At 44.1% G+C, this 24,257-nt stretch overlaps 2 protein-coding genes across 5 annotated transcripts in view; both read right to left on the bottom strand.

The window, feature by feature from the left end:
• The window catches only part of LOC106595078 (rho guanine nucleotide exchange factor 1), a 51,568-nt gene extending 51,037 nt beyond the window's left edge, over positions 1 to 531 (bottom strand). For all 4 annotated transcript variants that reach the window (XM_045712925.2, XM_082961220.1, XM_082961225.1 and 1 more), the window contains exon 1: positions 226 to 531. The gene's annotated coding sequence lies outside the window, so the exon portion shown is untranslated. The remainder of the gene's footprint in view (positions 1 to 225) is intronic.
• Positions 532 to 1,076: 545 nt separating this feature from the next.
• LOC106577047 (ETS domain-containing transcription factor ERF-like) overlaps positions 1,077 to 24,257 on the bottom strand; it is a 136,470-nt gene continuing 113,289 nt past the window's right edge. The window contains exons 2-6 of the mRNA XM_045712965.2: positions 13,351 to 13,427; positions 12,285 to 12,519; positions 8,124 to 8,307; positions 5,832 to 5,961; positions 1,077 to 4,016 (exon numbers count right to left, since the gene is read on the bottom strand). Coding sequence (XP_045568921.2) covers positions 3,184 to 4,016; positions 5,832 to 5,961; positions 8,124 to 8,307; positions 12,285 to 12,519; positions 13,351 to 13,427 — 1,459 coding nt within the window. The 3' untranslated portion in view covers positions 1,077 to 3,183. The remainder of the gene's footprint in view (positions 4,017 to 5,831; positions 5,962 to 8,123; positions 8,308 to 12,284; positions 12,520 to 13,350; positions 13,428 to 24,257) is intronic.

Here is a 24,257-nt window from a genome sequence, read left to right as displayed (position 1 = left end):
ATTTTGGGACTCGAGAGAACGAGATGTTCCGCTAGATTGTAGCCAAACACAACATTCCTTTAGCTAGACGTTAACTAAAGGCTGTCTGGTGAGCTGGCTAGCGAGAGACAAGACTTCACTCGCGGAATAATCGAATTAAATCCCAAGTTTTTTTAATAAGTAACTAAGCATCGAACGTATGTACATGTTAAATATATTATCAAAATGTTTCAACGAGGTACTCACCTCAAAATACAGCAACAGCAACAAAAAAAAGACTGACAAACGTCTATTATGGTTTGCTGTTCGAAAGTTGTCGTATGTCGCTGGAAAAAAACATTATACGCGGAAGTACAAATTCAAGTGCACAATTTCCCCTTGCCTGATTTTTTTTTATCTGCATAAACCACTGGCAAAGTCATGCATGACGATGTCAAAATATATTGGTTTGATGTAATAATACAGTTTTCAATATGATCTAGCTATATAAAATCTGGTTTTCATGTAACTTTTTTCCATCCCCAGTTGTTTCCTGATGGGCTTCCATACTAGATTGTGTTACACGGTATTCGGTCCCCTCGTCTACCCATGGGAGTCAAGCGTATCAACAGTTATTCAATGCATCTTCAATGTGTTTATGTAGCAACATTTTAGTTCACTGCCAATCTTTTCACACATAAGGTAATCCGTGTTGAAATATTAATTATGGAATTGAAAGCATTATGTCAATTATTGAACAGTATTGAAACCCTGAATACATTTAGGAATATCCAGTAGAGGCAATGCTTTTGTTTCCGTAAACTTCTGTTTCACTTAGCAATATGATCTCATATGTTTCACAATTCACAAATAGGCTATCACACAAAGTAATTCCGATTTAGGTAGGGTTGGCTGTTTGTGAAAGTTTAGGGCTTGCACCTATCTTGGTTTGTCATCTTCATTTCCCTTCTTATCCGGCCTTTACTACTCTCTGCTTCTAAGTACATCCGAAATTGCACCCTATTCACTTTATAGTGCACTGGTCAAATGTAGTGCACACTATGTAGAGAAAACTATGACATTTTCTGACATTTTAATCAACACGTTTAATAAAGGTAGGCGGCAGATTTTCATGACATATCCTTGAGAGAGGAGGCCATATGGCATATGCTGTCCCATTACCCTGACTATTACAACTCATTGAACTCAATCAGTCAATTACACATGCAAGGAAAATAAGACTAAGGGAAACCATGGCCAATTTTTTACTCATGCTCATGAAATCAAACCCTTCCATGATATAATGCAAACTATTCGTGTAGACTAGATAAGGTCATTACATTGTAATATAGGTCCAGGTTCGCCACCCTGTGGAGAAAGGATGCTCTACACCAGGGGTCTCAAGCAGGCCTATAGGAGCCTCTTCCTGTGTAAAGCACACATTCACACAGTGAGTTCAGTGCCAACAACAGTCCAATCTCCAGAATAATGTTTATTGCTTTAGAAGTTATTCATATTTTTTTCTTATTTTTGATCTTTCCATTTTTCCTCTTTACAATAAAACAAAGAGATGTGACTTATTATTTCACGGCATGATCATTTTGGATGTGTACACATACATTCACAAAGGAAAGAGTATTTACAGCGGTGTTGGTGAATGCCACACAGAGATCATAAAACAGAGATTTCTGGTAGAATCCAACAAATATAGAATTACATGACCTTTACAATAGGGCTTTCACACCTAATGTTATACCTCCACCTGTTACAAACCATACCATATGAATCTGTACAATGTGGGGTAGTTAGTATGCACTCTGTGCTTCAAAGTGAGCAACATGGAATGTCCCTAGTTGGTATTGAGATACTTTGTACCTCTTGTTTTAATTTCTACAGGGGGACCAACTGCCTAACTGTTGCCATGGATAAAAAGCTTAGACTCAAAAATAATCTACATATTTTGTTGTTGTTGTAGTTGAAAGAATGTGCTGAAACCAAAATTTCTCACATTTGAGAAATTACAGAACAGTTACACTGGGTGAATGCTAACTATAAAAATAAGACTACCAGAATATTTAAACCCAAAGGGCTTCTTGGAAAATGACCAAAGGGTACAATTAGCTGGAGTTGAGAAAATATGAGACAATTCCCCATATATGAGTCCTCCTCATAGAAAAAACACCTTCCCAGTGCAGATACTCTGACTGCTGTTAAGTATTTAAAACTTTAATACACCTATACTTGTCAATTTCCCAACATTATTTAAATACGTAATTAAATCACACCAACACAGCTAACTTTTATAATATTGATAATAATTAAATGTAATGTACACCATAATAAAATATATACAATTAAATATTGATACAAATTCTAAATTTGTCCAGCTCTCTCTTTTGCTCTGTCTTTCTCTCTCTCTCTCTTTCTCTCCCTCTCACTGAAAAAAGTTAAGCAATTTAAATGAGCATTAAACAATAACAAACAAACAAGTATGGAGTTAGAAATGTGCATTACAATACCAGAGCATTACATTAGCAGAGCAAAATGACTAATTGTTTGGATTTGGGGGATGATCATGTTTCCCAACAAACAATGAACTGTAGCAGCCTCCTATAAAGACCACCAGCTGGCAATGTTTGACTATGTTTTGAATAGAAAAATACATACCGGTACCCAAGAAAAGGAATCCCCAAAAAACTAAAGCAATGTCTCTGTCAGATATAATTTCTTGCGGCCATTATTGCAATTCATCTTATGTGTGTATATTGTAGTGTTGTTTATTATTGTTCTAGTATTATATTTTAATGTAATTCATTATACATTGAGTTATATTTATGCAGTTTTATGGGCCCATTGCAGTAACACGGTAACATACGAATAGCACAGAACAACGTACAATGCTGTTAAAGCTCAAAACATCACTGAAACCTTGAGACAATAAAATCTGTGGGAGCACATGATGAATAAGTAGTACACATACATCTGAAACATGGTAGACTCTCAGTAATGTCAAAATCAGCAAGCTCACTATCTCAGCTATGTTGGACAAGTCAACATGTAAAGAGAGAACAGAAGGGTGGAGAGAGAGAAGAAGGGTGGAGAGAGAGAGGAAGAAATAAAAATAGAGAGACGGGGCAAGATGGCTCAAATAAAGGACAACATAACAGATGAAGGGAGCGAAAGAGAGGAGAGAGAAAGAGATAGAGAGTTATCTAATAGAATCTATTAGCTGTGGATCAATTTTAGAGTCTCTGTCTCCCTGTGCCGTTCAACCAGAGCCATGGAGGGAGAGAGGGATAGAGGGAGGGACGGAGGGGGAGGGGTGAGGGGCACCAGGCTCTTGAGAGGATGGGAGGACACGGGGGGAGGGAGGGAGGAGAGAGGTGGCAGTGCTCCCCCTTTCTTCCCCTCCACCAGGGTCTGTGATCGATCACTCAGCCTGGTCTCCTTGGTGATGCTGAAGTCAGGCTCGTTGTCGTTGTCTGAGCTGCAGTCGCTCAGATCTGTGATCTCCAGGTCTGAGTCTGACTCTGGGTCCTGCTTCACCCCGCCTCGCCGCTCTAATGGGCTCTGTCGCCCCCCAGCAACACCACCAAGACCCATCCCTCCCAGACCCAGCCCTAACCCTAGCCCCAACCCAGGCTCCGTGCCTGGGGTGTTGGATTCCCTTCTCTCCCTCTCACCAACAGAGCCCCCGTTGACAATGTCCGTCCGGCCCAGCGACAGAGCACCAGGGTAAGGAGGCAGGCAGAGTCTGGGCTGCCCACCTGCCGTGCCGTTAGTAACCCCGGTCTGGCCCGCTGCTCCCCTCTGTCCCCCTCCTGCCACCTCCCCCGGGGGGAGTAGGGAGGAGAAGGGGTGAGGCAGCTGGCCCAGGCTGGTCTGCAGCGGGTTGGGGTAGAAGTGGGAGGGATAGAGGGAGCCGGGGGGCAGCTTGGGGCAGTTGTTGAGGGAGAAGGCCCCTGAGAGGTAGGGGTTGAAGCCCCAGGGGTAGTCGAAGGGAGGGTTGCGGGGGTAAGGACCCAACAGGGACGGGGGCTTGGAGTAACAGGGAGCGGCTGGAAGAGAACAGAGACACAGAGACAGAGGTTAGCTCTCCGAAGGGGTAAAGATCTCCTGACATACCACATCCAAGCATGTTCACTAATTATGCTCTGCAATAATTAGCAACGCAAATCCACAGCTATGTGCTGAAGCAAAATGAGAGCGCTGTTGATTTGAATAGAACCCTGATCTTAGACTATATGCCTGCCAGACGTATTCACACATTCAACTGGTTCACCACAAATATGAACATGATGAGAGATATGCTCTCTGGCAAATTAAAGTATCCCGTTAATAACAGAATAGTTATGCCACTGTAATAAAATAATACTGTCTATGAAAAAAGGAAAATGGACTGTGGTAAGAGAAACCCAGTTATTTAGAAAATCTGGCTGTTGTTGGCCGTGTGCATAGTCCAGGTGTTGGTGAAGTCAACTTAATAATAGAAAAACATAGCCTAGTTTGCTCCATCAAACTTTCAGAAACCTAATTAACATAACAGCTGATATAATGTGCATGTGTATTACATCAGCTTCCCTATATGCATCATTTAATAACAACTGAAACAAAGGAGGTAAATCTGAGGTGATACTGGAATTCAATTTTAGTGCGCAAACAAAAGAACTCTCTATGACCTCGACTGTATTTCCTTCCAACAACAGACAGCAAACTCAAAGATTTACCCCATTTCTCTCTCTCTCTCTCTCTCTCTCTCTCTCTCTCTCTCTCTCTCTCGCTCTCTCTCTACCCCTCTCTCTCTACCCCTCTCTCTCTACCCCTCTCTCTCTTCCTCCCGCTCTCTCTCTCTTCCTCCCGCTCTCTCTCTCTTCCTCCCGCTCTATCTCTCTCGTCCTCCTGCTCTCTCTCTTCCTCCCGCTCTCTCTCTCTCTGTTATTTGCTATGGAGGGCTAATTTGACAGTGCTTGAGTCTCTGTGTGCTGGGCCAGAAGTAGCTGGCAGACAAATTAATATTGAATCAGTCAGGCAGGCCTCACTTGCTTATGAAAACACAGTAATGGGAGCCCACAGGCCACAAACTGAAGCCTGCACCCTCAATTAGGGCCTTCCTGCCTGGGATGGGATTAGGACAGGGGGGACACATGGGAGGGAGAGGTGGGGGAGGAGGGAAGGAGGGGGGAATAGGACCTGAGGACAAACAAAACAGGGGGGCCAAGTTGTGATGTGAAGGGGAGTGTGTTCACAGTGAACACACACTAACTCACACACACTCACTGTACTGTAAACGCACACATTCTGATGCAGTAGCAGGGCTGAAACGCGCACATGGAGTATCCAGACAGACAAAGGCATTTGTACACACACACACACACACGCACAAACACACACACATATGCCCGCACGCTCACCCACACACAAATGCACACAAATAAAACACACACATCCAAACTGAAGGCGTATATAAAGGGAAAATGCTAATTATTACACTGACATTAACTCCAAAAACCTTAATTGAGCATCAGCCTCATATCACTGTAATAATCTGATAATTTATACTGTAGATCACTCCCATCTAACCCTTCCTCTCACCTGAAGGAGAGTATGAATTGGAGGCAGTAAAGGGACATATCTCTGCTGTGTAAAGTACTGCAGTGAACATGGATTTGATCTTGTTCTCTCTCTCCTTATGCTCTCCTCATTTCCTCTATCATTCTCAAGCTCCACTTTCCATCAGTTCTCCACCTTCCTTCCTTCCTTCCTTCTCTCCTCTGTTCTTTACCTTCCCTCTCTTTTTTCTCAATCATCTTCTACCTTATTTTTTACCTCTGTCACCCCTCTCCCTCTCGCCTCTCTCCTCTCCTCTCTCTCACCTGAGCTGAGGAAGGGGAATGTGTCCAGTCTCAGTTTATCTCCCTCTGGTCCCGGGACTGTGGCCACTCGATCAAACAGGGAGGTTCCTCTCCCTGACTCTGGCAAACGAGGGAACAGAGACTGCAGGGCCTGGGAGAAAGAGGGAAGACAGGGAGACAGAAAAAAAACATTAGAATCTGCTCATGTCAGTTAAGCATTTAATAGATATTCATTTCATCAGCAAAGAAAAACTAGACTTGTCTTTAGGATCCTCAACCTCCTCTTTAAATCAGCATGTATTTAGGGTAAGTCATTTGATGGAGATGGCACCCTGTTGTGTGTGGTGCAAACACACCAACAGTCACAGCAAGGACAGGATAAAAGGAAGTGCCAGGGGACTGAGGGAGAACAGAGGAGAAGATGAGGAGAGGAGGTAGGAGGACACAGAGGCTCAAAGACTCAAAGCCAGGAGAAGTACAGAGTCAAATGGAGGCCAACGATTAAGTGGGCACAAAGGATAAACGACGAGAGATAGAGGGATTGGGCGCCCTTCGTGGAGGGAAGAGTGTGAGGGGACAAAGGAGGGAAAGGAATGATGCAAGGATTGATGGAAGGGTGAGAGAGACTAAACAACATAATAGCTGTGGGGTAAGAGAGAGAGAGAGAGAGAGAGAGAGAGAGAGGGGAGAATGTATGTGTGTGTCTGCTCATGAGGTGTGTGTGTGTGTGTGTGTGGGGGGGGTGTGTGCATGAGGTGTGTGTGTGTGGGGGGGGGGGGGTGCATGAGGTGTGTGTGTGTGTGTGTGTGTGTGTGTGTGTGTGTGTGTGTGTGTGCGTGCGTGCGTGCGTGCGTGCGTGCGTGCGTGCGTGCGTGCGTGCGTGCGTGCGTGCGTGCGTGTGTGTGTGTGTATAGAGGTGCTTTAAAACAGGAAAGAGAAAGGAGGCCAAACAAACGAAACAGTTAAGTCACACAGAGTCGAGGGAGACAGAGAGAGAGACAGAGAGAGAGAGAGGATTTCTCTTTTTTTAGTAGAGCTGGGATCAATAATTTCTGTCACCCCTCAGCTCCAAGTTTGAAAAGCGAGACTGTACTTCCAAGCTACATGATCTGGATTGCTTAACCAAACCTGCATTAATGACCGAACATTGATCTGATCTAACGTATCTACTTGTCTTTTATTTCTTTCATTTTCCAATCGATGACAGAGGGATAGGCCATCCGAGACGGGGATGTGAGAAGGGTGGATAACATCTTCTTTTGTTTTAAGGACAAGTTAAAACCATCTCTCAAGTTTTTTCTTCACTTTCTTTGTGACTCTTTTTCTATCTTTCAGGACAAGCAAAGACTCTTCTAGTCATTTAAAGTTAACTCTATTCCCTTTTAAATACATTTCATGAATTAAATTAATAAAGATAAAATACTATTTGCACTAGTATCACAATGTCCATTTTTTTTGTATTTGTAAAAAATCGGTAAAAAATAATTGGCATAGCATTTTCTATATCAAAGCAAATGAGAAAGTATGAATCAGTTAGTGTTTCATTTGCATATATCATCACCTAAATGGATTCGTCAGAAATATGCATCCTGAGCACAGACCATTACTTCAGTACGTGTATCTATTGTTTCATTACAAACTGTAACAGGACAGTTTTATTCATACAACCCCTCTGGTGGTCCAAGAACATTTATCTCTGTAAAAATTTCAAGATGACTCTGGGCAAATAATAAGTGAAGACCATTTTATCATGATCAGGACTGCTGCTATTAGAGACAGTGAATAAAAGATGTATGATAAGACACGCGGAATACAATTGATCCTCCCGTAACTGAAGAATGAATACACAGCAGGAGTCTGTACAGTACAATCTGCAGTTCCCTTTAGCTAGACCCGCTGAATCAAATCAACATTAATAAACAATCAAGTATGGAGTTGTGGCAACCATATTTCCATCTCTCCCTCTCAGTTTCCTCCCTTTATTTCTCTCTTCTTTTTCCAATGTTGATGGTTCTCAGGTACTCGGAATCTGCTGGTCTTCTATCCAACTTGTCACTTCATTTTGGTGAATTCAAACATGTACTGTTCAAATGACAGCTCACTTTAGACAATGTGATGCATTGTGTTAACAGCGGGAAATAACTTGGAGTCGCTGTCTATTCTGGAAAACCTGTAATTCCTGTCCTTCCAATCCTCTCTTTCTCTTCTCCCTTCATACCCTCCTCCATCCATTACCCTTCTCTCCGTCCCTCCCTCTGTCCTAAACTCCATTCGTTCCTCCCTCCCTCACTTCCTCCGTTCCTCCTTCCGTACCTCGGGTGTGACAGGGCTGCAGTCGGGCGCGGCGGAGCCCCCATTGAAGTGGTTCTGGAGCAGGAAAGGGGAGCTGGCCATGTCCAGCAGAGGATAGTTCACCAGCACCACCTTACTAAAGTTAAACTTGTAGGTGAAACGCTTCCCCTTGGTTTTGTGCAAAATGCGCTTATTATAGTAGTACCTGGGTGGGGGAGGATGAAGAGAAAGGTGAACAGGAAGAGATTAGGAAAGAGGGAATGGAGAAAGGAGAGAAAAAAAATAGGAAGAGTTAGAAACAAATATCCATGTTGTCATCGATGGTTCACAGCAGAGCTATCATCCTGTAGGTTTTCCCTCCAACCTGCTTCCTGGAGAGCTATCATCCTGTAGGTTTTCCCTCCAACCTGCTTCCTGGAGAGCTATCATCCTGTAGGTTTTCCCTCCAACCTGCTTCCTGGAGAGCTATCATCCTGTAGGTTTTCCCTTCAATCTGCTTCCTGGAGAGCTATCATCCTGTAGGTTTTCCCTTCAATCTGCTTCCTGGAGAGCTATCATCCTGTAGGTTTTCCCTTCAATCTGCTTCCTGGAGAGCTATCATCCTGTAGGTTTTCCCTCCAACCTGCTTCCTGGAGAGCTATCATCCTGTAGGTTTTCCCTCCAACCTGCTTCCTGGAGAGCTATCATCCTGTAGGTTTTCACTCCAACCTGCTTCCTGGAGAGCTATCATCCTGTAGGTTTTCCCTCCAACCTGCTTCCTGGAGAGCTATCATCCTGTAGGTTTTCCCTCCAACCTGCTTCCTGGAGAGCTATCATCCTGTAGGTTTTCCCTCCAACCTGGTTGGTAAAATGAATCAGGTTAGTTACACCTGGTGTTGGAGCGAAAACCTGCAGGAGGGTAGCTCTCCAGGAAGCAGGTTGGAGTGAAAACCTACAGGATGATAGCTCTCCAGGAAGCAGGTTGGAGGGAAAACCTACAGGATGATAGCTCTCCAGGAAGTGCTGGAGAGCCCTGGTCAACAGTAATGTGTTCTCTTAACAGCAGGGGGAACAACACAGGTCCTCCAGGGCTGAACTCCTGCTGGGTTTGTTTCTCCCTGGCATCTCACTGATCAATTCAAGTTTTGACTTGACTCTCCACACACCTCGTTAGGCAGGACTAAATAAGTCCCTGAGTAAAACCAAAAACAAGCACATAAATAAACAACATCCCTCCAGAGCCTGATCTGACCTGCTGTGCACTGTTGACATACAGCAATTATCATGTAAAAATATTTGGTAAGAGCCCTAAGTAAGCATGTCACTGTTTATCCACACCTGTTGTTTACGAAGCATGTGATGAATACATTTGATTTATTACAGGTACAGTATATGTACAGAAATATGCATAATAGATATACATCAACTCTTGCTGTCAGTGCTTCTGGCATCATTCACAACTGAAGTGCCTCTTTGAGGGCGGGACTACAATGTGAGTGGTGTCTCTATGAAAACAACCTCAGGTGCCAGTCACTCCAACCTTACAGTGCTTGTTTCCTGTGCCACCTACTGAGGTGTCACAGGCTACAGTACCTGTCAGAATCCTACACTGTCAGATACTACATACTGCCATATGGTTCAGATGAGAGGATTGGTACTTCAGGTACAGAGGTCACGTGGGGTGGGGGGTGTTCTCAAAACTGAATAAAGAAATAACATATTATATTAAGCTGGTGACTGTCCTGATACATTCTTAGACTTTAAATGACTATTTTAAGCATGTAAGTCATTTAAAATAGGCCTGTGACAAAGTCAAACTCCTGTATACCTACGCTGCAGATATAAGGTAACAACTTCACAGGCATACAGACCTGTATACAGTGCATTCGGAAAGTATTCAAAACCCTTCACTTTTTCCACATTTTGTTACGTTACAGCCTTATTTCCTCATCAACCTACACACAATACCCTATAATGACAAAGCAAAAACTGTCTTTTAGATTTTTTCAAATGTATAAAAAATCGAAAACTGAAATATCACATTTACTTAAATATCACAGACCCTTTACTCAGTACTTTGTTGAAGCACCTTTGGCAGAGATTACAGCCTCGAGTCTTCTCGGGTATGACACTACAAGCTTGGCATAACTGTATTTGGGGAGTTTCTCCCATTTCTCTCTGCAGATCCTCTCAAGCTCTGTCAGGTTGAATGGGGAGCGTCGCTGCACAGCTATTTTCAGGTCTCTCCAGAGATGTTCGATCGGTTCATGTCCGGGCTCTGGCTGGGCCACTCAAGGACATTCAGAGACTTGTCCCGAAGCCCCTCCTGCGTTGTCTTGGCTATGTGCTTAGGGTCATTGTCCTGTTGGAAGGTGAACCTTCATCCCAGTCTGAGGGCCTGAGCACTCTGGAGCAGGTTTTCATCAAGGATCTCTCTGTACTTTACTCCGTTCATCTTTCCCTCGTACCTGAATAGCCTCCCAGTCCCTGCCGCTGAAAAACATCCCCACAGCATGATGCTGCCACCACCATGTTTCACCGTAGGGATGGTGCCAGGTTTCCTCCAGACGTGACGCTTGGCATTTAGGCCAAAGTGTTCCATCTTGGTTTCATCAGACCAGAGAATCTTGTTTCTCATGGTCTGAGAGTCCTTTAGGAGCCTTTTGACAAACTCCAAATGGGCTGTCATGTGCTTTTTATTGAGGAGTGGCTTCCGTCTGGCCACTCTACCATAAAAGCCTTTTTGTTGGAGTGCTGCAGAGATGGTTGTCCTTCTGGAAGGTTCTCCCATCTCCACAGAGGAACTCGGGAGCTCTGTCAGAGTGACCATTGGGTTCTTGGTCACCTCCCTGACCAAGGCCCTTCTCCCATGATTGCTCAGTTTGGCCAGGCGGCCAGCTCTAGGAAGAGTCTTGGTGGTTCCAAACTTCTTCCATTTAAGAATGATGGAGGCCATTGTGTTCTTGGGGATCTTCAATGCTGCAGAAATGTTTTGGCACCCTTCCCTAGATCTGTGCCTCGACACCATCCTGTCTTGGAGCTTTACGGACAATTCTTTTGGACTCATGGCTTGGTTTTTGCTCTGACATGCACTATCAACTGTGGGACCTTATATAGAGAGGTGTGTGCCTTTACAATTCATGTCCAATCAATTGAATGTACCACAGGTGGACTCCAATCAAGTTGTAGAAACATCTCAAGGATGATCAATGGAAACAGGATGCACCTGAGCTCAATTTCCTGTCTCATTGCAAAGGGTCTGAATACTTATGTAAATAAGGTATTTCTGTTATTTATTTTTATAAGTTAGCAACAATTTCCCCAAAACTATTTTTGCTTTGTCATTATGGGTTATTGTGTGTAGATTGATGAGGATTTTTTTTTTAATCCATTTTAGAATACTTTCCAAATACAATGCATATCAGTATGTATACACAACAAACAGTTGGGGCCCTCGCAATGATTTGTACACTTTTGCTTTGCGTGGCAATTGTGTCGCGGCCTTTAATTGAGCAATTAAGCTAGGCTAATCAAGAAGGCTAATTATGGCCCCAGCCAATTCATAACAATTAGACCCCTACGACAGCCCCCATTAACGAGAGGGCAGGGGAAACCAGGGAGGGGGGTAACAGTGTGTGTGTGTGTGTGTGTGTGTGTGTGTGTGTGTGTGTGTGTGTGTGTGTGTGTGTGTGTGTGTGTGTGTGTGTGTGTGTGTGTGTGTGTGTGTGTGTGTGTGTGATTGTCATTTGATTTGCATAAGCAAGCGATGAGTAGCGGTGGGATGTGGGGTAAATTCAATAGAATGATCTATAGCAGAATAGGTAGCAGGGCTATAGTTTAAATCACATAGCAATGCGTAGAGTTTTGAGCCAAGTATTTCTGAGAATTTCCAAGCTATTTCACATGGGGGATTAATTCCGAAATTCTTATTGAATTTTTTATATAGAGGTTTAATAGTGACATTGGACATTGGAAAATAAGGTGGAATCGAGGGTATTTACATTTTTAAGGAAAAAACATCATGTTTTTCTTTCCATTTTTACTGACATGGAGGGAGAAGATGAATGAGACACGTAGGATTTATATCCACTAAAAATGAATACTGCTACTTTTTCTGGCTTCTTATACTGAAAAAGATCTAATAAAGCACACACATACACACAAACACACACACGCACAGGCACACACACACACAGTTCCTACCTTAGCGCCCTGCTCAACTTATCGTAGTTCATGTGGGGTTTGCATTTCCTGAGGCCCCACAGTTTGGCCACCTCGTCAGGGTCCTTGATGACAAACTCTCCATATTCCCCCTGCCAGGAAATCACACTCTGGTACTCCTCCTTCTGCAGCAGCTCCAGGATGAAGTGCCAAAGCTGAATCTGTCGCGAGCCGGGGCTCGACTCAGGCTTGTAGGCCCAGTCTGGGAAGGCGATGCCTGAGGAGGAGGAGCAGGAGAGTGGGAGGATGAGACTGAGGCCTATTGGTTTGTGAATGGTGAGTGCTGGCCAAAGGGGCTAGCTGTCTGGATGACTGATGGAGTGATGCAGTTAAGGGATGATGTGTTTAATATCATAGAGCATGCCTACAGCAATGTTGCTCTGTGGTAATACTAATGCCCACTAGCTTGGACCCACTGGCTGGTCAGTTAGATTTCTGCTCTCTTTCAGAGTTGATGGATGCTACTTACATTTTGATAATACTTGAATTCTAACTGCCTGCTGCTGTACACTTCTAATATAATAAAATAGCTCATCAATTGAACAAAAATTCTGGCTAATTGCCTTGCAGAATAAGTAAAGAAACATGAATCCTAACAAATTAGAAACGCTATTTGTTCACTGATGTGTGTGGTAAGTTTTTTGTTGGACTTGTTGGAGTATACATATTGACCATTAGTAAACACTAGCTATCAAGGCCTGATGTACTAAGCAGTAACACAGGGGAAAAGTATGCAAGGGAATACAAATAGGTACATAAAGGTTAAGCGGTAGGAATAAAGCATTTAGTTGAAGTGTAAATAAAGACAGTTTGGTAAATTAGCATCAAGGTTTTTTGTCGTCTGTTTTATTCCTGCTGAAAATAACATCTAACACCAAACATTGCACAGGTACAAGCACTTTGTACATCTCCCCTTAGTGTATAACTGGTATCTGCCCTCCCCCAAAAGTTAATCAAATGTTCCTCCACAACCCTAATAAAATCCCCAACTCCCCAAACCACGTACCCCGGCTTCCGCAAAAAAGTGCCCCAATCCTGCTTGCCTCACCTGGAGTCCAGAGGGCAGGGACAGGGGGGGTGAGCAACAGATCACTGACGCAGTTACAGTCCATGCCTCCACTACACCTGAGAGATGGGGAGACAAAGGGAGAGAAGGGGAGAGAGGGAAAATGTCCAATTTAATTCAAATTACTTTTATTTCTTGGGAGAAAACAAAAAAGAAAGGTGGGAGAGAGGGATGAGTTAACCAAGTCCGAGGTGAGAGATGACCTGCAGAGCAAAGGGCAGGGGATGGTTTTACACCGTGGTTTTGAGTCCCTCATATCAACGTTCCATACAGTATATATCAAGAGCTTTTGTAGATTATGTGTTTGATGGAGCGATCTAGCAGGGTTAGAGAGCACTAACTGATGCAATGTGGACACCCCTACAGAATAGAATATGAGAAATTAAAACATCTCCTTTAGACTTGAAGAAGGCGCAGAATAATGAGGTGATAGATAAAAGCTGTTTTGATCAAAAAGTGGGAGTAGGGAGTAGTGATTCATTCCAAAATGGTTAGTGGTTTAGTGGTTATAACGGCTATATTGACAAAGACGTAACATGAAAGACTGATATATTCAATTTACAATCCTTTAAAATAATTCATATTTGTAATACAATGAGTAGAAAATTACAAAAATAGAAACTAAAATGAGAACCAAGGCCAGGTGTGTAAAAACAAATAAAGCTGTATTTTCATATTTTCACATTGCTAATACCTAAGTTAAGATCTGTATCGAATATGCCAAATAAATGCCCATAAATTGGAATTGGGTTGGCTAGTGAAAAGCACAACAGGTAAATGTACACAATAAATACATCTAGACATGTTTATTGCCCAGCAAACTGTTGATCAGCAGTCTTTCTGTCTGAACATTCACATCATTTTATTTCTGAGAAAATAATCTCTGAATATAGAAATTAAACTGTGAATTAGGGCGGCAGGTAGCCTAGTGGTTGGAGCGGTGGGCTCTAAATACCCGAGCTGACAAGATGAAAAATCTGTCGATGTGCCCTTGAGCAAGGCACTTAACCCTCATTTGCTCCTACTATGGCTGACCCTGTAATATGAGTGAATATGACTAAAGACAGAGTTGTAATTCTACTGTGCACATTAGACAACTGTGGAGGTGAATGGTGAAATACTAAGGATGAGCACCTGTCAATGTTAGGATGAAGTGAAGTGAGACGAGTTCAAGAGATTGGATACAGTTTGGATATTACAATTTCATTTTGGTTGTTTTACAAACCTCAAATGGAAAAGAAACCCTGCCACTGCAAAAGTATCTTTAATGCTGGTCTTTCCATCTCTCTCTCCATCTCTCTCTCTCTTTCCACTCTCTGTCTCTATTTAATTATGCTCTGTGAAATGTGGATTTTCCCTCCAGCATTGAAATGGTACGTGAATTATTGAGGTGTGTTAGTATAAATTATTATTACTAACTCCAGGCATTTCTCTCTCACTCACTCTCACCCTCTCACATACTCTCACCCTCTCACTCACTCTCACCCTCTCACTCTTTTTAGTCTTTGGACTGTGGCTCATCCCGCTCTCTTCATCTTTGTGTTTTCAGACCTCCTTCTTTCTCAGAATCCACCGTCTGACTGCATATATCCGTTCTTCTTTTTCCTTTCTTCCTCATTTTCTTGTTCTCCCTGCTCCTCCTTTACTGTCCCTCCTTTACTGTCCCTCCTTTACTGTCCCTCCTTTACTGTCCCTCCTTTACTCTCCCTCCTTTACTCTCCCTCCTTTACTGTCCCTCCTTTACTCTCCCTCCTTTACTGTCCCTCCTTTACTGTCCCTCCTTTACTGTCCCTCCTTTACTGTCCCTCCTTTACTCTCCCTCCTTTACTGTTCCTCCTTTACTGTCCCTCCTTTACTGTCCCTCCTTTACTCTCCCTCCTTTACTGTCCCTCCTTTACTCTCCCTCCTTTACTGTCCCTCCTTTACTGTCCCTCCTTTACTGTCCCTCCTTTACTCTCCCTCCTTTACTCTCCCTCCTTTACTGTTCCTCCTTTACTGTCCCTCCTTTACTGTCCCTCCTTTACTCTCCCTCCTTTACTGTCCCTCCTTTACTCTCCCTCCTTTACTGTCCCTCCTTTACTGTCCCTCCTTTACTGTCCCTCCTTTACTGTCCCTCCTTTACTGTCCCTCCTTTACTCTCCCTCCTTTACTGTTCCTCCTTTACTCTCCCTCCTTTACTGTCCCTCCTTTACTGTCCCTCCTTTACTGTTCCTCCTTTACTCTCCCTCCTTTACTCTCCCTCCTTTACTGTTCCTCCTTTACTGTTCCTCCTTTACTGTCCCTCCTTTACTGTCCCTCCTTTACTGTCCCTCCTTTACTCTCCCTCCTTTACTGTCCCTCCTTTACTGTCCCTCCTTTACTGTCCCTCCTTTACTCTCCCTCCTTTACTGTTCCTCCTTTACTGTCCCTCCTTTACTGTCCCTCCTTTACTGTCCCTCCTTTACTGTCCCTCCTTTACTGTCCCTCCTTTACTGTCCCTCCTTTACTGTCCCTCCTTTACTCTCCCTCCTTTACTCTCCCTCCTTTACTGTCCCTCCTTTACTGTCCCTCCTTTACTCTCCCTCCTTTACTGTTCCTCCTTTACTGTCCCTCCTTTACTGTCCCTCCTTTACTGTCCCTCCTTTACTCTTCCTCCTTTACTCTTCCTCCTTTACTGTCCCTCCTTTACTCTCCCTCCTTTACTGTCCCTCCTTTACTGTCCCTCCTTTACTGTTCCTCCTTTACTGTCCCTCCTTTACTCTCCCTCCTTTACTCTCCCTCCTTTACTCTCCCTCCTTTACTCTCCCTCCTTTACTCTCCCTCCTTTACTGTTCCTCCTTTACTGTCCCTCCTTTACTGTCCCTCCTTTACTGTCCCTCCTTTAGTGTTCCTCCTTTACTGTCCCTCCTTTACTCTCCCTCCTTTACTCTCCCTCCTTTACTGTTCCTCCTTTACTGTCCCTCCTTTACTGTTCCTCCTTTACTGTTCCTCCTTTACTGTTCCTCCTTTACTGTCCCTCCTTTACTGTCCATCCTTTACTGTCCCTCCTTTACTGTCCCTCCTTTGCTGTCCATCCTTTACTGTCCCTCCTTTACTGTTCCTCCTTTACTGTCCCTCCTTTACTGTTCCTCCTTTACTGTCCCTCCTTTACTCTCCATCCTTTACTGTCCATCCTTTACTCTCCCTCCTTTACTGTCCCTCCTTTACTGTCCCTCCTTTACTGTCCCTCCTTTACTGTTCCTCCTTTACTGTCCCTCCTTTATTCTCCCTCCTTTACTGTCCATCCTTTACTGTTCATCCTTGAGTGCAAACTCTGTCTGTCGCAAGTAATTCTCTTCACCTGTAACTAGCAACCCTATACTCCCTGTTCAATAATTTAGTTAGACAACTATGTGTTCTGGGAAGCTGTACATTCAAAACAATTTTCCAGAGATTGTTGTGGAATTATTTCAACACCTTTAGAGGCTACATGTACAGTATTTAAGCAGTATTTAAGCATATTTGAGACCTGACAGGCACTGCACTGAATTTCAACTTGTCTATTTATTTGATCTTTACAGCCATAGAGCTCCTATATGTCTATGATTCCATATGTAATTCTATGTTTGCAACAATCTATGCCTCTCCCTATTCCCTTGAGCATTGGGCCATCAATAGCACATCATCCTATCATTTACCATAGACTCCTAAACCCCAGTCTGTACTCTCAGAGGATACACAATATGAGTGCTTTAGTACCAGACAAGGTCTACCTCTCTTTCCTCCTACGCACCTCCTCAAAATCTATACGCACCCATCTGCTATCTATCTGCCAGCCTATCTCCACAGTTGACTCCTCCCTTCCCTTTCCCACCTGTCCACTGTCTTCTCTCCCTCCCTCCCTCTCCTGCTCTGTGTGTTATGCTTCGGCACAGTAATTTTCCGTTTGATTTCGGAGGTAATGCATTTTTTACAAATCAAAGAGGAAGCCAGGCCCCCACCCCCCCATTCCCCCACCCCCGATCTCCCTCTCTCGCACCCCTCAGCCCCCCAGGCCAGAGAGGAGATAAAGGAGCCCCCATCATTTCCTTGTTAGTTTTGATTTGGGCAGCACAGGGCTTTCAAGTTCCCCCTATCACCCCCAGAAACATTATAACTAGCAGCTCAGGGAATACTGCTCCTCATGCACACACACTGGCAGATACAGAGGCACACAGATAGACTAATGGAGTGTATACACACACAGACACACCGAGTCACAAGTATATACTCTACTCACACATACCAACACCAGTGTACAGGTAGAGACTGATAGTGATAATAATAGCACACACAATGAGGCGTTGTTGAAACCGTGGATACTAACTGAATCAATACACACACACACACACACACACACACACACACACACACACACACTCACACACACACACACACACACACACACACACACACACACACACACACACACACACACACACACACACACACACACACACACACAAACACATACATATTTATCGCAGGGCTGAAAGATACAATTTTCATTGTTTACCAAAGATGGAGACAAAGGCTAAAAGATACTCACAAAGAGGTTTGCACGTAGCATTGAGGACGAGCCTATAATGGACCAAAGAAAAGACCAGTCTCACACAGTAACTGCTGGCCACCCAATACAACAGTATAGATGATGGATTACTCTAATCACCAATACCAAAAAAGGCAGAGCGTGAGACATATTGTCCCAGTTTTACACTGGCAACTATTGTTTCACTGTTACACTAATACACCTATAATATGTGTCCTGGAACCCCATAGTACACCTGCACCTGCCTTGGAGTTCACTATTGAGCTTTTCTGTGAATGGAAATGAAGAATCAGATTCTATATGGTAATGAACTGCAGTTCACTAAATCATGGCTGACAGATGAGTGGGGACTTGAAACAGGGGTAGAGTGGGGACTTGGAACAGGGGTAGAGTGGGGACTTGAAACAGGGGTAGAGTGGGGACTTGGAACAGGGGTAGAGTGGGGACTTGGAACAGGGGTAGAGTGGGGACTTGGAACAGGGGTAGAGTGGGGACTTGGAACAGGCGTAGAGTGGGGACTTGGAACAGGGGTAGAGTGGGGACTTGGAACAGGCGAAGAGTGGGGACTTGGAACAGGCGTAGTGTGGGGACTTGGAACAGGGGTAAAGTGGGGACTTGGGGTAAAGTGGAGACTTGGAACATGCGTAGAGTGGGGACTTGGGGTATAGTGGGGACTTGGAACAGGGGTAAAGTGGGGACTTGGGTTATAGTGGGGAATGGAACAGGGGTAAAGTGGGGACTTGTGGTAGAATGGGGACTTGGAAAAGGGGTAAAGTGGGGACTTGCAGTAGAGTGGGGACTTGGAACAGGGGTAGAGTGGGGACTTGGGGTAGAATGGGGACTTGGAAAAGGGGTGAGGTGGGGACTTGGAACAGGGGTAAAGTGGGGACTTGGGGTATAGTGGGGACTTGGAACAGGGCTAGAGTGGGGACTTGTGGTAGAATGGGGACTTGGAAAAGGGGTAAAGTGGGGACTTGCAGTAGAGTGGGGATTTGGAACAGGGGTAAAGTGGGGACTTGGGGTAAAGTGGGGACTTGGAACAGGGGTAAAGTGGGGACTTGCGGTAGAGTGGGGACTTGGAACAGGGGTAAAGTGGGGACTTGTGGTAGAATGGGGACTTGGAAAAAGGGTAAAGTGGGCACTTGCAGTAGAGTGGGGACTTGGAACAGGGGTAAAGTGGGGACTTGGGGTAGAATGGGGACTTGGAACAGAAGAAAGACTGGTAATGGAGAAACTGTGGACAGAGAGGGAGCAGAGTGAAGAGTAGCAGCCAGAGATGGAAAGTGGACAGACTGACATTCTGGCAACATTTTGTCTCCAGTGGTGTCTAAAGATGGAAAAAGTGTAGGGTCTCAAAAATATATATATATACATATGAGAAGAGCTACGCGTCTGGCCTCTCTCGCTCTCTGTTTCCAACAGATGAAACAAACTCTGTACATCTGTCTCATCTTTCTTTTTTGGTTGCCCCTGAAAATGCCCAACTGAACCCCCTCTCTCTATCCTTCTACCCCCTCTCCCTCTCCCTCTTTCTCTGTTCCTCTCTCTGGTTAGCTCTGACACTCTGGTCAGCCTCGGGGTGGAAGAACAGAGGGACTGTGGTATGGGTTTGTAAGAGGAGACGGAGAGGGGGATAGGAGAGGAGGGAGGGAGGGAGGGAGGGAGGGAGGGAGGGAGGGAGGGAGGGAGGGAGGGAGGGAGGGAGGGAGGGAGGGAGGGAGGGAGGGAGGGAGGGAGGGAGGGAGGGAGGGAGGAAAAGTGCAGGAGGATGGAAGACAGGACCTGCTGGCTGTCCAAATGTTCAACTGGAAGGTGGAGAGGTCTATGGAACAGACAACAGTACAACTAGGATCAATGGTGGGAGAAATGGAGAGGGAAAATAAATAAACAAAAGTCAAAAGAGGAAGAGGTCAAGAAGAGAAAATTATGGAGAACTTGAAATGAGCCTGTAAAAATTACTATAAACCCAAACTGCTGAACCAGTTCAGAAACAAAATGTAATTTCATCAACAACAAAAAAGAAGACCATACAATTTAGGCCTATAAGCATTGGGTGCTTGAAAACTATGGGCCTTTTGGAGATATGTGTGTATGTGGATCGACATCCCCAAACAGCCATCCCACTGGGAACAGACCTCAATTCAAATTCTAGGCCCTATTTCACCTTAGTTCAACTTAATTTCATTGAAATTACGTGGAATCAACGTTGATCAACCAGTACATGCGGGGAAATAAAGGGGGTAAAGTTTTGTATGTGAATCCTAATGATGACGATTTTATTAAGAAAACTAACTGGTGTGTTTAATTATGAAGCTAAATTATAAATAAATATACAGTAGATTGGCATTTGGATGAGGAAGCCAATGTTTGGAAAACTTGCTCAAGTTAAGGAGATGGTGAATGGAGAGGGTTGCATGTGATATGGTATCACCACCTTACAGAATACCGGCCTTAAGATATAAGGAGGAAAATACGAAGAAAAAAAGAGGAAGAAAAAGTATCAATCGATAGGGTTAAATTATTCATCGTCATTAATTATCGATCGCTCTCCGCTGCCGGCTCGTCCGCCGAGCGCCAGAGTTGAAAGGAGGGAAAGCGCGCTTTATTAAAACCGGCTCGAGCCTCATTGTTTCATGTCCCGCGGCAAAGAAAAAGCTCGAGCTTGGCTCTACCGGTGCCAGTGAAAAATCCACACAGACGCACACACACATTGCCCCCCTTTGCGATTTCCCTCTCTCCTTGCTTGCTCTCTCTCTCTCCCGACGCGCGGGAGAGCTTTGGGGAGCCTAGTACGGTGTTCACGGGGCGGCTGTGTCTCGCGTGGATCGATGAGGGATCAATGGCTCGCGCTGACTAATAGCCAGAGAGCGCCTTTGATCTCGCGGCTGAGAGATCAAAACGTGCGCGAAGAGAGAGGGAAGAGAGAGGGGAAGAGAAAGAGGAAAAGAAACTGCTCTGGCGAGCGGACCTTAAACTTCACACAAGCGGAGACACGCATATTCAAGTCTAGTACACACAAAGAGACACACGCACATACATGATTACGTCTACAAACATATATACGAAATATTATTCATGGTGAGGCAATTTCACAGAGTTTGATTAACTGCAAATGACTTTCAGATACAAAGTGTGTGTGCGTGTCTGTGTGAGTGGTTTGGTTTTACTATCCTTGTGGGGACCAGAGGTTCGGACAAGTGCAGACATTTCGCTGATCCCACAAGGAAATGGCTATTTTAGGTTTAGGGCTTATGTTTATGGTTACAATTAGGGCTAGGGTTAGGTTTAAGTTTAGGGATTTGGGGTTAGGGTTGATGTTGACTCCTCCAGACAGGTTAGGCCAGTGAGAACAGGAGAACCATCTGTTGTTTCTATAGAGCAAATGAGTGACCTATGGGCTCAACTTCACCCTATCCTAAAGGTAAACAGGGAAGGTGTGTGTGTGAGAGAGAGAGATTTGAAAGATACCAAAAGCTATCAAACTTGTTCATTAAAAACAACAGTTTTATGGAAAAATCTGACATTTGAACATAATATTTTCTTAGTTGACCAGAATGTAGCCAACTTAAACTCTGCATTGTTGTTTGTCAGATTAGGGGATCAAAATGCCATTCTATTTCCTATAGTGTGCACTACTTTCAGCAGTGCCTGGTCAAAATAGTGCACTTTAAAGGGAATAGGGTGTCATTTCGGACACAGACAGTTATGGGATTCAGAGGTCAAAGTTCAGCAGAAAAAAGACACCTTTAACTCCATCCTGCAAGACCAACACTGTACCTCCATGCTTTCAACACCTGTCTTTAGATGCATGGTGAGAAAAGCTGCCATTGTCAATGATTTCACCCCATGAGGAGATGCACTTGTTACAGACCCTTCTCTCCTCCTTATCCTTCCCTTCCCTGCTCTCTACCCCCCTCTCTATTTATCCTTCCTCCTCCCTGGTCAGTGAGTTACTCTCTCTATCGCTCTCACTTCCCGAATTAACCACTCAAGAAGTCACCACCGACTAAATCAATAGCTCATACATAAACCTTGCTATAATCACTCCCCCACTTGTCTGTCTGCCCCTCCCTCCCGTCTCTCATCCCCCTCTCTTTACCCTTTCACTCTCTTCTCTGACACTCTTTTCTTCCTCATCCCCTTCTGTGTCTTGCCAAGTCGCTTCTTTATTTCTTCCTCTTCCTCCTCTTCCTCTCCCCATTGTTCCATCAATACTGTATTGTATTACCCACTTCTATATTCAGTCCCCTGTTTTGTTATGATGACTCTAAAGAGTCCTACTCTCCCTCCCTCCATCTCCCACCATATTCTGATATATACCTGAGCCACACACACACACACACACCACACACACACACACACCACACACACACACACACACACACACACACATCATCATCATCACAAAAATGATTGGCCTAAAAGCAACATGAGAAGTAAAACAAAACAGCATATGCTTCTCCAGCTGTCAATTAAACCAATTCGTGTCACCCCTCTGAACGCTCAACTATAGATGACAACTTATCTCAGGTGCTTGTTAGCGCAGCATTGTACGGCCGTGTAATACACACTAATGATCAACTGAACTGAGGCAGGCCGTGTATCACCGTGTTAGTGTGTCAAGGAGCCATCAATATTACATTATGTCTCATGTTTAACTATGAAACACAAACAGTTGTTTTGGGCTTAAAGATATTGTATTGCCAAAGGAGCCATGTGCAGACATCCACATGCACAAGGAAAAAAAACACCGAATTTTTAAATTACACACACCCCTCTCTTCCCTCCTCTCTCTTTCTCTCTCCAAGTCTTTGATTCGCGTGCGGTTTGATCTGTGAGAGAGCGAGTTTTGTAAACACATTTTTCACGATCACATAGCCATGGGCAAGGGGAGAGCGAGGCGAGGAGGAAGGAGGGCGGGAGTGGGAGCACAAACACGCGGGGAAGGGGAGAGAGGGACGTTTAATGAGCGCGCGAGATGGAGAGATGGACTGACAGACATGTATGCACCGACTGACCAACAAACAGAAGCACACACACACCAGCAGATTGCCTTTGCCAAGTAAAGCATCAGAGGGGCTGACGAAATGTGAGGCAACACCGAGAAAAACGACTTATTTTATTTTTCATTATTGCTAAAAGATGACAATGTATTCCCCAATTTCACATTTCCTGACATTGAATTCAACAAAGTCCGAATAAAGCACGAGAGAGAGATAGATAGAGAGAGAGATTTCGTTGTAAGGGTCAACAACAAAAAAGAGTTAAAAGTTGCAAACTGATTATGGGTAGAGAAATAACGGTACAGGTGTGAGCTTAACTAATAAAAGGACGCACTCTCACTCCTTTTTCACTTCGTTTTAAAATGTTCTCCCACACCGGCATCTGGGGTTCCTAATTCGTTTAGGTTCGATTGCTCCGGCAGTAATCGTGCTAACCCGTCGCCTCTGCCGACTCCTCTCCACGGGATGCGCCGACCGGAAGAGACTTTGGATCGGTATCGGAATAGAGCAGACAGGCGCAGAGGCACAGGCCGAGTCAGGCAGAGGAAAAGACAAAACAATTCAGCAATGCATTACATATCTATTACGAAATAACGTTCAGCAAACTATATGAACTACTAAATACAGGCATAATAACCATAATCATAACGATAACGATAATGATAATAACCATTATAATAATAGTAAGCTATTAATATAATAATAATAACGCAATTACAAGTAAATATATAGGCTAATATCGGTAAGCCAAAAATCGTTTTTTTAGGGCTATAATTACCTACATTAAGCAGAAAGACTAAAACTGAGAAGGCCAATGGTCTTCCTGCATACTGCCTTGGTGAACCAGCCGATACCATTTATTTCTAAATAGTTGGTGGTAACATTTGTTTGTATTTTAGTGTTGAGCTATGCTCATTCATTTCAAGCGTTTTGAAATACCCCTCATCGTTTATTTATTCTAAAAACACTCCCCGCTCAAATCCCTCGCGCCAGTCATTAAAATGATATTATTTTCATTTCTCCGTTACTTGCTTTTTACTGCTTTTTAAAAAGAAGAATAGCTGGAAGGAGTGAAGTTGCTTGTCAGTAGGGTAAATTGGGGAGGTGTGTGTGTTTTTTCCTCGTATTTACTTTCTTTCTTCTCGCTCTTTCTCTCTCTGTCTCTGTCGGGGGAATTGTTCTCAATGTCCACAAACACATCGCAAATACCCGCCGGCCCCAACAGCATCGATTTCTAATTAGACGCCAGGATAATCGTTGGAGAGAGAGATGAAAAAAGGAAAGAGGAATAGCGAGATGGGCTAAATAAATATATAAACGAATTAGACGCGGGATTAATT

Source organism: Salmo salar, chromosome 02, assembly GCF_965601325.2.
Source record: "Salmo salar chromosome 02, fSalSal1, whole genome shotgun sequence".
NCBI classification, from domain to species: domain Eukaryota; kingdom Metazoa; phylum Chordata; class Actinopteri; order Salmoniformes; family Salmonidae; genus Salmo; species Salmo salar.
Note: the sequence above shows the minus strand (reverse complement) of the source record. Positions and strands in the feature narration are given on the sequence as shown.